The 15,162-nt window shown below is 45.7% G+C and overlaps 2 protein-coding genes across 3 annotated transcripts in view; both read left to right on the top strand.

Annotated features, from left to right (window-relative positions):
* The window catches only part of ACLY (ATP citrate lyase), a 42,401-nt gene extending 37,810 nt beyond the window's left edge, over positions 1–4,591 (top strand). Inside the window, exons 24-28 of one of the 2 annotated variants that reach the window (XM_029211518.1) lie at positions 95–238; positions 2,290–2,403; positions 2,770–2,852; positions 3,135–3,211; positions 3,631–4,591. In XM_029211518.1, the coding sequence (XP_029067351.1) occupies positions 95–238; positions 2,290–2,403; positions 2,770–2,852; positions 3,135–3,211; positions 3,631–3,725 (513 nt within the window). In that variant the 3' untranslated portion in view covers positions 3,726–4,591. The remainder of the gene's footprint in view (positions 1–94; positions 239–2,289; positions 2,404–2,769; positions 2,853–3,134; positions 3,212–3,630) is intronic. The other variant, XM_029211517.1, reaches the window with a different exon arrangement.
* Positions 4,592–5,571: 980 nt separating this feature from the next.
* KLHL11 (kelch like family member 11) lies at positions 5,572–12,397 on the top strand. The gene is made up of 2 exons (XM_029210749.1): positions 5,572–6,154; positions 10,622–12,397. Exons 1-2 carry the CDS (start codon positions 5,610–5,612, stop codon positions 12,201–12,203), a joined length of 2,127 nt encoding a protein of 708 aa, XP_029066582.1. The 5' UTR covers positions 5,572–5,609; the 3' UTR covers positions 12,204–12,397.
* Positions 12,398–15,162: the final 2,765 nt, after the last annotated feature.

Here is a 15,162-nt window from a genome sequence, read left to right as displayed (position 1 = left end):
CGTGCTGGGGGCTGTTCAGGGCACGCCGGATTGGCCTGCGAAGCTGAAGGGCACTCCGACAGCTTGAGGCGACATGGGCTGGCTTCTCCTATAGGGCGACCGGTTTGGGGGTGCCCTGGATGCAGCAGCCAAGATGTTCAGCAAGGCCTTTGACAGTGGCATCATCCCCATGGAGTTTGTGAACAAGATGAAGAAGGAAGGAAAACTCATCATGGGCATTGGTCACCGAGTGAAATCGGTAAGTTGTCGCCCTCGAGGCACTGGATCTACAGGGTGGGTGAGGATGAGAGAGCGCTGATCTAGTTGGGCACAGCCGGGCTCTCGGCTCCCAACATGAAAAGCTTTGTTGACAGATGCCAGCACTGAGGCAGCTGTTTTTTTTGTTTGTTTGTTTGTTTTGTGGTACGCGGGCCTCTCACTGCTGTGGCCTCTCCCGTTGCGGAGCACAGGCTCCGGACGCGCAGGCTCAGCGGCCATGGCTCACGGGCCCAGCCGCTCCGCGGCATGTGGGATCTTCCCGGACCGGGGCACGAGCCCGTGTCCCCTGCATCGGCAGGCGGACTCTCAACCACTGCGCCACCAGGGAAGCCCGAGGCAGCTGTTTTTTCCATTATAATACAGACTGCCCTTAAACAGTTTTTATTGTGTTCAGTTGTGGTGTGAAAATACGATGAGCTGGAAACTTGGTAACTTTAGCTTCCCAGGTGAACCTTAATAGGAGAAAGGACTAAGGTCAGGGTTAAGGGGACATATTGGTCACCTTAGGCTACATAATGCTGCAGGTTGCGGTAACAAACAACTCCGGAAATCTCAGTGGCTCACAGCAGCAAAGGGTTGTTTCTTACTCATCCTCCATCCACTGTGGGTTGGCTACGGCGACAGCTCTGTCACCTCCACTGAAGGAGCAGCCCCTATCCAGGAGGTGCTGGTCTCATGTCAGAAGGAAAACAGCTATGGCAGAACCACCAGAAAGCTCTTGAAGCTTCTGCTTGGATGTTGCACAGCCCCTTTTTTTTCACTGACATTTCATCGGCCAAAGCAAGTCAGTGTGGTTAAGCCTGACACCACTGGGGCAGGAAGAGTAATAAAATCAGGGCCAGCCCGATTGGGAGAGGCCAGCGTGACTATTCTAAGTAATTAAGAGAGTCTCTCACAGGGCAGGTAGTCCTCTGTGTGTCCTGTGTGAGCTGTGTTTAGAAATCAAAGGCAACGAGAGAAGGGGAGCTGCTCGGGGTCCTTGGCTCCGTAGCTCCAGAACCCTCACTCTGCTGCTCTGAGCGGGCTGTATGACTCACATTAATACAAGAGGGTCATGCGTGTGATCCAGGCATCCCCATGGTGGGCCAGCTCAGGGTAGATCCAGAGGCAGCTGGATGGCAAAGACTGAACCAGGGACAGTGGTTCCTTCTGAGGGATGTTGCATCTGGGCTCACAGAGCTTGGCTCAGCCATCGCCACCTCCCAGGCAGACGGCACACGCACAGCAGAGGGCATCTTCCCCAGCTAGCGGCAGGCCTGTGCTGCCAGCGCCATCCTTCCTGGGCTCCATCCTGACCTTGCGTGTCTTGGCCAAGGGAGGAGGTCCCTGTGGTATCGGGACTTGGCGGGCGCCTAACCTGTCTCACTAACCCCCACCCCCCACCCCCAACAGGTGATTGCTTAGTGTGGGTCTCTGAACAGAAGGTTCATCTCCATTCATCTCAGGTCCAGACGTTTTCCTGGAATTTCAGGGATGCTTTGCTGCTCCACTGCCAACACGTGCTTGCTTAGTTAAAAACCTAGAACTTGGTTACAGCTTGACTATGTTGCCGAGCTGGTGGGCAGTGTGGCTAGCGGCTAGAACCTCGGACTTCCCATTGAGGGTAGGCGCCCCAGCCCTGCTGCCTGACCCTATGGCTGACTTACCCAACATCGCCACATCTCAGGTGGTTTTGAGGCTCAAATAAGATATGAAAGGACGTCAGAAAACCTTAAGCCCCACAGCAGTGTCGTGATCTGTGCTACATGGAATCATACATGTGGATCAAGTCCCTGAAACACACCTCCTGGATATGACACGTACAGTTGTGTCCACCTGTGTGAGACACAAGCATGAACATATCTTTTTTTTTTTTCCCCCCTTTGGCCGTGCCACACAGCATGCAGAATCTTAGTTCCCCAACCAGGGATCCAGGCCGCAGCAATGAAAGCGCAGAGTCCTAACCACTGGACCACCAGGGTATTCCCAGGAACGTGTCTTTTAACAGCAGTGTTAGAGTGGGTTCCTCTGTAACTTTGGGTCACTTCCTAGATAAACAACCCAGACATGCGCGTGCAGATCCTCAAAGATTACGTCAGACAGCACTTCCCTGCCACACCCCTGCTTGACTACGCCCTGGAAGTAGAGAAGATTACCACCTCGAAGGTAAAAAAGAAAATGTCCCTAATGCCCGAATCAGAGTTTTGGCTGAATTTCTCGGGGAAAATGAGAGCCAGGTTACATTTTGACTGTGCAGCTAAAATTGAACCTGGTTTTCTGGAAACTTTTGTTTCTGTTGCTTAACTAAGTTCAACAGGCTTACTAAGTGTCAACGAGGGGTTGGGTCCTTTGCTAGACATTGGGAATTAAGTAAGACACTGTCTCTCCTCATCAACTGGGATGTTTTGGCGGGAGCCTTTTAAATGGCGGTCAGGAATTCGTAGTAATAGTTGTCATGGTAATAGTGGAACATTACGAGGAACAAAAATGAGTAATAATGATAAATACTTGGAATTTTTTTTGCCTTCCCAGAAACCAAACCTTATCCTGAATGTAGACGGTTTAATTGGAGTTGCCTTTGTAGACATGCTCAGAAACTGTGGGTCCTTCACTCGGTGAGCTTGCAGCTATTTTCTTCTTCCTGATGCCTACTGATTTTTCTTGTTTCCTCCCAACTCTAAAAGCAATGCATGCTCATTAGAGAGGATTTAGAAAATATGGAGAGGTATAAAGAAGAAAAAAAGTGCCTCTACACCTACCATCCAGAACATCCCTTTTTTCTACTTTGAGTTCAAAGAGAGCTAGCTTCTCATTCCTGGGCAGAAATTGTCCTTTCTTTGGGGAGGAGGGCAGTCATGTGAGCCATTGTACAACTACAAGCGGACTGTGTGTTGCAGGGAGGAAGCTGATGAATATATTGACATTGGAGCCCTCAATGGCATCTTTGTGCTGGGAAGGAGTATGGGCTTCATTGGTGAGTTGGCAGTAAGAGTTCTGTGTGTTTGTTTTTGTGGTTTTTGTTTCTGTTTCTGTTTTTGTTTGTTTTACCCCATGGTTCAGGTATACCGCTTAACCTATGTGGCCAGTTTCTGTGAGAGGGATGACACGTTGTCTTAATCATTGTTCCTAACCCTTCCTTCCTTAAACTTCTGCCTTATCTTTACCTTTGTTCCTTTGTTCTTGGAAATGAGTTTGATTGCTAGCCCAGGAAAACAGAATGAAGTCCAATAGTTCCCTTTTACCAAGGCTGGCATCTGCCTGTGGGGTGGATCGGGATGTCCTTCCCCGTTTTTTTTGTGTTAGTTAAGATTTCCCTTCCTTATCTCCTCCCCCTCACCAAAATTTTAAAAACTCACCAACTCTTAACAAAAAGATGCGTTTGCTTCATGTTAGGACACTATCTTGATCAGAAGAGGCTGAAGCAGGGGCTCTACCGTCACCCATGGGACGATATCTCCTACGTTCTTCCGGAACACATGAGCATGTAATGGAGCCAGGAGCCCTGCCACAGTAAAGTGAAGACGAGAACGCCTCCCCCCACCCCCGGGAAACAGCCACAGACAGCTGGCACTGGAGCTTGCTTAAAGGGTGGGCCTGGAATGTAAACGGCCACCAGTGTACAGGCACCGAAGACCAACACCCACAGGCTAACACTGTTCAGTCTACACAAAGAAGCTTAATATTTTTTTTATAAGCATAGAAATAAGAACCCAGCCAATACTTGTAACATTTGCTTTGCTACCTGCTGTATTTATTATATGGAAGCATCTAAGCACTGTCAGGATAGTGTTTTTCCTCATTGTAGGGTGTTACAATGTTGCTTTCTTTTTTCCATTAGTTAAAAAAATGTTTTCCCCTTGAAGGAAGGGAATGACACTTTTAAGACCTCAAGATACTCTCCACTTAAAGGACCCCTAATATGTTGTTTTTCCTTTTCGCCCTCCTCATATAACCTGAAGAGCATTGTATTAATCTGATTGTTTTTTTTTTAGGATCTTTTCGTATGTTGTGTGTTAAGAGTTTGTTTGGTATCCCCCTGAAATGTTCCATGTTGCACACCAGTGTCGGGGGGACAGGACCATTGCATCCTTAGCCATTGTTACAGAATATGTGGAGCAGTAATTTAAAATGTAAAGTCGTAACATACATATGTTTAAAATGGAAGCGCAAAGCAAAAAGCTGTGAAATGTCTTGTGTCTTACCATTCTCTGTATTTATGCAACTGCCTTGTCTGTTATCGACTTGTCCTCAGTTTGCATCTGCAATCCACAAAGATTCTGGGCAGCTGCCACCTCAGTCTCTCCTCTGTATTATCATAGCTTGGTTTAAATAAACTATATAGTAACAATGAAAACATACTGCTATCTCATGTCATCCATTTCCTTTCATCTGCATTCCTTTGAAGTGTACTTTCTAATAGTTTTACTACATGTAGTTTTAAAAATGTTCATCCATCTCTTAAAAAAAAAAAGAATCAAAATACTATCTTCAAAAAACCCCCACTATCTTCTCCCGTGAATCTGTACGTTCCATTTCTCAGTGAATGGGAACCAAAGCTTTACTTAGATACTCAAGCCAAAAGCCTGCCTTCACTTCTCTGGTTGCCAAGTCCTGTCGATTTACCCCTCTGATCTACCCATATCTGGTCTGATAACTTAGTGCCCTTAGTTCCACTTTTGTCCCCTTACAGTCCATTCTCCACACAGCCACCAGCGACATTTTAAAACAGGCATCTGATTGAGCCACTCCCTTGCTTAAAACCCCAAAGTGGCTTTTATTTATCTTTTTAACAAGTATGTATGGAACAGTAACTGTGGACCAAGCACTATGTAAAACACCTGACAAGCATCTCATTCAATCCTCACAGCGATCTTCCAATCTAGATAGTATCCCATTTTTTAGAAAGATAAATTAGTTCGGAGATAATAAGTAACTTGCTCACCCGCATCCACTTAACTGGGGCTCAGTCTCGAGTCTTTTTTTTCTTTTTCAATTTTTACTCCAAGGCCATTCTAAACTTTTAAATAAAAATCCAGCGTTGCCACCCAAGACAACACTGGGTGAGGGTCTAAGGGGACTTTTGTTTTACAAAACGATCACGAAGAGCACGCTGCTCTCTAAAGGGATGGAAACAGCCATCCTCCCAAGGGCGTGTGGATGGGCGGCCCCCGGGGAGACAGTCATAACTGGGGAGCAGTACGTTTGCACCTTACCTGAGGGGGACGCGTTAGGGCGGGTGGGGGGGCGCATGCGCAGACCCAGCGGCGGCCGGCTCCGCCCCGCGCCCACTATTTATTCCCAGAATCCTTCTGTGTCGCACCAGGACTGCCGGATTCTTCGGGGACTGCGGGGTCGGGGGCGGCGGCGTCAAGATGGCGGCGGCGGCGGTGGCGGCAGCAGCAGCGGCGGCTGCGGCTGCATCTCTGCAGGTGCTAGAGATGGAGAGCATGGAGACGGCCGCCGCCGGCTCGGCGGGGCTGGCCGCCGAAGTCAGAGGCAGCGGCACGGTGGACTTCGGGCCTGGGCCTGGCTTGTCTGCAATGGAGGCGAGCGGGGGCGACCCGGGCCCGGAGGCCGAGGATTTCGAGTGCAGCTCTCACTGCTCGGAGCTGTCATGGAGGCAGAACGAGCAGCGGCGCCAGGGCCTCTTCTGCGACATTACCTTATGCTTCGGCGGTGCGGGAGGCCGCGAGTTCCGGGCCCATCGCTCGGTGCTGGCCGCCGCCACCGAGTACTTCACGCCCCTGCTCTCGGGCCAGTTCTCCGAGTCCCGCTCGGGCCGGGTGGAGATGCGCAAGTGGAGCTCCGAGCCCGGGCCCGAACCCGACACGGTGGAAGCTGTTATCGAATACATGTACACCGGGCGCATCCGCGTCAGCACGGGCAGTGTGCACGAGGTGCTGGAGTTGGCCGACAGGTAGGTGGCCAAGGCGGGATGTGCAGGGCGGGCGTGGGGATGCTCGCCGACCGAGGGCCGCATCCAGGGAGGGCGCAGGAGAAGGCGGGGAGGGCAGTGTCCAGGGTGGGCTCGAGTGAGCCCTGACGAAGTGCATTCGTTTGATACTTATTGAGCGCCTGCTGTGTGCTGTGGGGCCGCCCCTGCGCTGGGTGCTGAGGTTGCAGCCTGCCAGTCCGGCGAGGGCACCCTGTCAGACTCCAGGTGAAGGGACAAAGGCAATGAAGAAGAAGGTCCGCGTGTAATAAGTACTGTGTTGACATTTAAAAAGGATGAAAGGGGGCTTCCCTGGTGGCGCAGTGGTTGGGAGTCCGCCTGCCGATGCAGGGGACACGGGCTCGTGCCCCGGTCCGGGAAGATCCCACATGCCGCGGAGCGGCTGGGCCCGTGAGCCATGGCCGCTGAGCCTGCGCGTCCGGAGCCTGTGCTCCGCAACGGGAGAGGCCACAACAGTGAGAGGCCCGCGTACCGCAAAAAAAATAAATAAATAAAAATAAAATAAAAAGGATGAAAGGATAGTGATTGCGTAGAGAAAAGACCTTTCTGAGGAGGTGACATTTAAACAGACCTTTAAACGGCAACGGAGTACTGGCCATGCAAACATGGGGAATGACCATTTCTGGCAGATAGCGCAAAGGCCCTTGGGCGGGATCTCATTTGGCTTAGAGAAGAAGTAAAAAAGGAAAACTCAGTGATCTAGTGGGTGAAGGGGAGAAGGGTGTGTGAAATGCGTTGGAAAAAGGAGTTTGGATTTTACTGGGTGATGGGAAGCTGGCTAAAGAAATGATCTGATTTAAATATTTTTAAAGATGATTCTGCTGCTGGGGAATATGGATTGTAGGGGGCCCAGATGGATGTTCCAGAGACTAGGTAGGAGGCAGGTGAATGCAGTTTGGAGATGGGGCGGAGTCTTTTGGGGCAGTATTATGTTACACATTCGTTATTTGAACAAATACCTACTGAGTACCTATTATGCACCAGTTCAGACACTGGGTTCTAAGCTGCTGGGAATTCAGCAGTGAACAAAACAGACGAAAGTCCCTTTCCACATTGCACTTACATTGGTAGATGGACAATAAATAAAACAGCATGTTAGGTGATTGCTAGAGCTGTTTTGAAAAATGAAGGATGGTGGGGCATATAGAAAGTGCTGGTGTAAAGGAGCTGTTTTTAAAATTGGATGGATAGAGAAATCCTTGTGAAGAAGACATTTTGCAAAGAACCGAAGGAAGTGAGGTTAAGGGTGTTTCAGGTTGGGGACACAGGTGCTTGTCCTGAGATGGTGCTTGTCTGGGTGTTAGAGAATAGTAGGAGGCCAGTGTGGCTGAATCAAAGGGATGCAGGGTGAGAGGAGTAGGAGAGGCCTGAAGGTGGTAATGGGGATGGATCCGGATCCCACAGGGCCTTGTCAGCCTGTGGAAGGACTTGGACTCTTACTCTGAATGACATGGGAAAGTTTGGGCTAGAGGAATGATGCAGTCTGATTTGGAGAATGCTGCTGTGTTGAGAAAAAGGATGAGGTGGTGGGGAAGGGGCTGCAGGGGGAGAAGCAGAGAGACTAGTTTAGGAGGTTGTGGCAATGGTGGTGGAGGTTTGGATTGAGGAGGGAGAAGGAAGAGTGATGAGAAATGCTTTGATTCTAGACATATTTTGAAGGCAGAGGAGATGAATTTGCTGGTGGATTTGATGTGGGGGGTTAGGGAAAAGACTGCTAGTTTTTTGACCCACTGGAAAGATGGAGTTCGTTCATTATTTATTAAGATGTGGAAGACTGCAGGAAAGTGTTTGGGAGGAAAATCAGGAGTTTGGTTTTTGGTCCAGGAAATGTCTAGTAGGCAGTTGTATAGAAGAGCACTGGGAGCTACAGATTGGAAGGAAATTAGCACATAGGTGGTAATTAAAGCCTCGGGACTGGATGAAATTACTTAGGAAGAGAGTCTAGATAGAAAAGAGAAACAGCGGGACTGAGCCCTGGGGTTCTCCAGAATGGTAAAGGGGAACCAGCAGAGGAGACTGATCCCATGGAAGCCTAAAGTGTGTCAAGGAGGGAGTAGCCGATCATGTCAGCTCTGTCAACTGTAAGTGATCATTGGATTTGGTGATAATAGAGGTCCCTGATGGCACTGACAAGAGCCATTTAAGTCTGACTGTCAAGAGGATCAGAGAAATGATACACATGGACATGTGTGGAGAGAAGTCCAGGAAGGTCTTCCCCCCCACCCCCAAGATAGGAGATAGTGGAGCGTGTTTGTGTGCTGATGGAAAATGAATCTGTGGAAGAGGAGAAATTGATGTTATAGGACCAAAGTCCTTGAAACCAAGAAGGGGATAGAATCCATATTAAAAGTGGAGAAGTTGGACTGGGAAGGCAGAGTATAGCGTACAGCTGTTAGGCAGACAGATTGGATAGTGGGAGAGAATTCCCCGGCAGTCCAGTGGTTAGGACTAGGTGCTCTCACTGCCGGGGCCCGGGTTCAATCCCTGGTCGGGGAACTAAGATCCCACAAGCTGCGAGGTGTGGCCAAAAAAAAAAAAAAAAAAAAAAGGTAGTGGGAAAATGAAGTTTTTGCCTGGCTGCTTCTGTTTTCTCAAAGCATGAGACTGGGTCACCTATATGAGGATGGGGTTGGGTGGGTGGATGTAGGTCTGAGAGAAGAGAGGGAGGTTTGTTGAATGCAGATGGATAGAGAAGGGTCATTGCACTCATTCAAGCCACGTTTGCTTCTGTCCTGTGAGCTTGTGTTCTTTCAGATTTACTGCTGCTTTACTGGAGAATTGGGGTGAGGAGAGGAGAGAACACCCCAGACAGCTGACTTAAAACTTTAACTTCTCTCCATATGTCAGTTGCTGAGCAGCTGCCTTGTGTTTGGCACTAAGCGTCCTGCAACCATCACATCCAATCTCACCCATCAGCTCTGAGGCAGGATTCCTTTACTACCGCCCCACCTCCCCCCATATACTCTTTCTGTTGATCATACCTACCTCGCAGGCACTTACAACCTGAAGAGATAGTAGGAAGTGCCCAGCATGATGCCTGTCACATGGCACATGCCCAGTGTACAGTAGCTATTATTTTCCTAGAGCAGTGTTTCCAAATACCTGTCCAAGGGGATACGTGTCGGCTTACCTGGAGTGCCTGCCAAAAATCAGAAGTAGGGGGTGGGGCAGCCCAGGAGTGAGTGACCCTGGCACCGACATGTTTGAGAGCCACTAGAGCTCTTACCACTCAACCTTGTCTTTGTTTTATGTCTGAGATGGTGTGTTCTCTGGAGAGGGTGAAGGGAGCCTGTCTTGAGATTCATCTTCATATTGCAGTCAGTTATTAAGTACAATAATCACAATAGCAAATGGTTACTGAAGTGAGAGAGGCCTGGACTGATGAAGTCATTCCTTTTTTTTTTTCTTTTTTGGCCGTGCCAAGCGGCCTGTGGGATCTTGGTTCCCCAACCAGGGATGGAACCCGCGCCCCCTGCAGTGGAAGCACGGAGTCTCAACCACTGGACCCCAGGGAAGTCCCGATGAAGTCGTTCTTACATTATTTAATGTTCTCAGTTCTGGGGGCTTACTCTTTAGCAGTGGTCTCAAATTGGCCACCCTTGGGGCTGAATTCTGCCAGATTAATTTATGTGAGCAAACAACATCTAGTCAGCTACATGCCAAACTACTTTCTTTACTTTTGTAACGTGGACCATCTTACACGTTTTCTGTTGTTGTTTTATTTCCTGGCTTCTTCAGATGTTTTCGTTTGCCTTGCCTCACCTGCTTTAATGAGAACCCAGCTCAGGACAAACCCCTGAGCACCACCCCCGCCCCCACCCCTGGGCTACTCAAGGAGAAAGCTCTGGTGAAGAGAAGATTAAAACCTCTGACACAAAGCCTGCACCGCCATTCCCTCTGAGAGCTGACCAAACAGCCTCCCAGGAGTCACAGTTCCTGTACCATGTAGCTGATGCTAAAGAAATTCTCTTCACTGAGACCCAGCCTCATCTAAGAAGAGGCTGGTTGCTGGCAAAGGACTAGGGCGGGATGGCAGAGACAAGTTTGGATAGGGATTTGCCTTTGCCAAGGGCAAGTTAAAGTGGAAATAAAGTATGGGACTGTTGTACTTTATTGAAGGATATGTTCTGAAACACCTTACATAATCAAAAATTCTGTGTGTGTGTGTATTATACATACTTTGTGTAATATATAATACATATAAACTATCTAATGGAAATAATTTAAAATATATAAAGATGATTTTTATATATGCTTTTAAACCTACTTTTCAGCACAATCCTTTTTAATTTGGGAGGCTATGCTTTTTTCAGGTGTTGTGCATGAAGTGAGATGAAGCTTACATTTCAGTTTATAATTCAGATGCTCTCGAAAGTACAGCCACATAAAATATGCACATTTGAAAATTCTTTCTCTTTTTCTTGATTTTAGGTTCCTATTAATTCGTTTAAAAGAATTTTGTGGAGAATTTCTCAAGAAAAAACTTCATCTGTCTAATTGTGTGGCCATTCATAGTTTAGCTCACATGTATACTCTAAGCCAACTTGCTCTGAAAGCTGCGGATATGATACGGAGAAACTTCCACAAAGTAATTCAGGATGAGGAATTTTATACTTTACCTTTCCACCTCATTCGAGACTGGCTGTCAGACTTGGAGATTACAGTTGATTCTGAAGAGGTTCTATTTGAAACAGTTTTGAAATGGGTTCAGAGAAATGCTGAAGAGAGAGAGAGATACTTTGAAGAACTTTTTAAATTGCTCAGATTGTCCCAGATGAAACCTACTTACCTTACTCGTCATGTCAAACCAGAGAGGCTGGTGGCCAATAATGAAGTTTGTGTCAAGTTAGTGGCCGATGCAGTGGAGAGGCATGCTCTTAGAGCCGAGAATATACAGTCTGGCACGTTCCAGCATCCTGCTTCTCATGTCTCATTATTACCTCGCTATGGGCAGAACATGGACGTGATCATGGTTATTGGAGGCGTGTCAGAAGGAGGGGACTATTTAAGTGAATGTGTGGGATATTTTGTCGATGAGGACAGATGGGTAAACCTACCCCATATTCATAATCACCTTGATGGACATGCTGTTGCAGTAACAGAATCCTACGTGTATGTTGCTGGGTCAATGGAACCAGGGTTTGCTAAAACTGTGGAAAGGTATAACCCAAACTTGAATACCTGGGAACACGTTTGTAGTCTGATGACAAGGAAGCATTCTTTTGGACTAACAGAAGTCAAAGGGAAGCTATACAGCATTGGAGGACATGGCAACTTCAGTCCTGGTTTTAAAGATGTGACTGTTTATAATCCCGAGCTTGATAAATGGCACAACTTGGAATCAGCACCAAAGATTCTTCGAGATGTTAAAGCACTAGCCATTGAAGACCGGTTTGTGTACATCGCTGCCCGCACTCCTGTGGACCGGGACACTGAAGATGGATTAAAGGCTGTCATCACTTGTTATGATACGGAGACTCGACAGTGGCAAGATGTGGAATCTTTGCCACTTATTGACAATTACTGCTTTTTCCAAATGTCTGTGGTCAATTCAAACTTTTATCAGACAGCCTCATGCTGTCCCAAGAGTTATTCTTTAGAAAATGAAGAGGCAGTAAGAAAAATTGCCAGCCAGGTTTCCGATGAGATCCTTGAAAGCTTACCTCCAGAAGTCCTAAGCATCGAAGGAGCGGCCATTTGCTATTACAAAGATGACGTTTTCATTATTGGAGGCTGGAAAAACAGTGATGATATTGACAAACAGTATCGGAAAGAAGCTTACCGATATTGTGCCGAGAGAAAGAGGTGGATGCTTCTTCCTCCCATGCCACAGCCTCGTTGTAGAGCCACTGCCTGCCATGTGAGAATCCCATACCGGTACTTGCATGGCACTCAGAGATATCCCATGCCTCAGAACTTAATGTGGCAGAAGGACCGGATCAGACAGATGCAAGAAATACATCGACACGCCCTAAACATGCGACGAGTGCCAAGCTCTCAGATAGAATGCTAGGTTCTCTGATATGCGCAGCTCAAAACAGTTATACCTGTTCATGAGGCTGAAGATACGCAGACTGTTACTTGAAAAAGTATGTCAATAACTTATTTTCTACATGAACTGATTATCGCCCCATATAAAGGAAATATAGTCAAAAACTGAAGAATGGGAAGATCAATTCAATACATGGTAATTTTTGTTAGTTTGCAGTCTTTATCCATCTTTGGTTTGTGTGTGTATTAGCTGAATAAGATCTTACTAAAGATAAGTGGAAAAACCAGGTGTGGTTACTTGACTGTTTGTCTGCCAGCAAGTTTTAACTCCTTTGTCTTAGGGTCTTATGTTTTGAACATGCTTTAAGCACCAGTTATATTTGCACATTTACTTTGATAATCTTTTTCATTCTTTTCCCGAATGGTTGGTTTTGACAAGATCAGAATTTATGCATTGAGCTGTCATCTACAGGAGGTATGTGCAATAGTGAGATTGAAATTTGAAGGAAAAAGCACAATATTTCAGCAAGGTGATTTCAGAATGTTTGCATTGATACTTTTTTATATTTGTTTATCTACAAATGCTGTCTTGTTTATTTCTAGAAGAGATGATTGATAAGAAATTTGTGATTGGCTCATGCATTTTTTGAGTATTTTTCATTTCTTTAGCAGCTTCAAGTCATCACTCTGAGACAGTGGTAGTTGGCAAGAGTACTGATCTTTAGCTGACTGATTGAATACAGAGGAAGTTATGTCTGTGAAATTTATTTCTCTAAGAAGAAATGTATTATTAGTCTAGAGTAAGAAATCAAAGGCACCGAAAAATTTAAAAACGCTTTTTTCGGGAGTTGCAGGCTTATTTGAAGATAAATTAATGAGTGTAAATAATGCCAAGGACAATCGACACAATGCCTTCAATTTTAAATTTTGTTGTGATGCATATTGTATGGAATCCTTACCATTCCTTTCTAAAAGAAACTTTTTTCAAAATGGGAAGGCAGTAACAATTTAGAGAAATGTTGCTGAAGAGAAGCCTTATTATTTCTCAGCCTGGATTATTACAATGTTTTATCCAGTTGCCCTAGACTTTCATTGGAACTTTGCCTGAGCCTAGAACACTACATTTGGGCGCATAATTATGGCTCTTAAAAATTTATCACTGTGGTTATCTTTTATTTATTTTTATGCATTCTTCTGATATTCTTATCTGCGCCCAGGCTTTATGCAAATTAGCACTTAGGTTGACTTTTAGCACTCAGTTAACATAAGGGACTCCTGCTCTAACGGTTTGAAGTGTGGGTCCAGTATACTTTTCTTGTTTCTTTCAGAATGTCTCTACCTTCTTAGACATTCTGGAATACCATTCTAGAAGGTGAATTCCAAGTACAGTGATTTTTTTTTTTTTCCCCTAGTCCATTATAGTTAATCTTATTAGTTGGATCAAACATCAAAAGGAAAAAAAGCACAACCAGGAATTTTGGCTCTCAGTGTGCTGTGAGACTATTGATGTTTAGCCCTAAGACTCTATACTAAGAACTTAACTGAAATTTCTGAATTGGTATCCCTGCCTAGGACAAAGTTTTTCAATAATGTGTTGGAAATCTGCTTTAAAACCATTTAATTTAGGCTGGGGTAGGGATGGGAGACTGCAAGTCTAGCGGCCATGGCTCACGGGCACAGCCGCTCTGCGGCATGTGGGACCTTCCCGGACCGGGGCACGAACCCGTGTCCCCTGCATCGGCAGGCGGACCCTCAACCACTGCGCCACCAGGGAAGCCCTGCAAGTCTATTTCTATATGAGGATATATTATCCTACCCCACCTCTACTGGTTTCTTAATTTCCATTTATTTGTAGTTATTTTAATAAAAGCTATTTGGATTCTGAGAAGTGCTAAGTAGTTGTGAGAGGTCTATGCAAGTAAGACAGAAAAGCTCATTGAATGAAGTTCTCATTTCTCTCTGATAGACTGTGCTAGCAAACTGCCTTTTCTTGGTGCTGTTGAAATAATTTAGTAGCTCACTAAGGTGCCAGTTTCTCTCCAGAAGGGTGTAAGGTTTTTGATTGCCTTTTTTTTTTTTTTTTTTTTTTTGTCTCAGAGTTGTCTTCTGAGACAGTCATTACCAAGTTATTTGTAGGGTTATCTTTTTTTCACATGATGTGGCGGAAGTCATAACTCATAAGATTTAGGTATAATCTGGTTTTGAAAACGTGATTGAAACTGTTGTTTTTTAACTCGGCAGGCAGCCTAGGCCTTGGCTGGAAAGAGAGGGTAAGTCCTTCCTTCCTTGCATGATGATGTGTGCAGGGTTCCTGACTACTGAATTCCTAATTTTCATATTTGAATTCACATGTGTGATTTCACATCAGTAACTTGTGTTTCTGAAATATCCTAACTAACTTGTTAATAAGGAAAGAAACCAGATTTGCTTAAATCTGTTCAAGGCTGACATTCTGAAATTCTAAACTGGAAATAACTTCCTGCAGTATTTGGAAAGGTTCTGATTATGGTGACCAGCCTAAAATGGCTCTCTGGGAAAGAAATTTCCTTTTCGATGAAAACTTAAAGATGGTGTTTGATAACTTAAGAAGTTAAAAATACAGCTTTAAAAAGACAGCTTAATATGTATTCAAGCAAACCTTTTTTGCTTTTGTTTTTGTTTTGTAGAAGGAAAAGAGAGGAATTGATTATACCAAAAAGTAATAACTCTGAGTGAGGCTGCTTAGATCTTAGAATGGATATCCTTTAACTATACCTACCCCACCACGGTTTAAAAAAAAAAAAATCAGTGTATATATTGAGAATGTCAGTCATGAGCTTAGTGTTTAAGTAATACATCTCACTTGCAGTTGTTTGCATGATGTCTTGTGTATCTTGATACCCAACTTTGCTTTTGCTGTGCCAACTCAAAACTACTTCGCTAAAAAAAAAAAAAAAAAAACCCTCAAAATTCATTGACATCAGTTTCGTCTTGATTACTTG

Source organism: Monodon monoceros, unplaced genomic scaffold (assembly GCF_005190385.1).
Source record: "Monodon monoceros isolate NGI ecotype Baffin Bay Population unplaced genomic scaffold, NGI_Narwhal_1 Super_Scaffold_9, whole genome shotgun sequence".
In the NCBI taxonomy this organism is placed as follows: Eukaryota; Metazoa; Chordata; class Mammalia; order Artiodactyla; family Monodontidae; genus Monodon; species Monodon monoceros.
This window is presented reverse-complemented; position numbering and strand designations above follow the sequence as displayed.

Coding starts and splice junctions, on each gene's coding strand:
- KLHL11 (XM_029210749.1), top strand. CDS start 5,610: ATGGCGGCGGCGGCGGTGGCGGCAGCAGCAGCGGCGGCTGCGGCTGCA. Junction 6,155..10,621: donor GTGCTGGAGTTGGCCGACAG/GTAGGTGGCCAA, acceptor TCTTGATTTTAG/GTTCCTATTAATTCGTTTAA.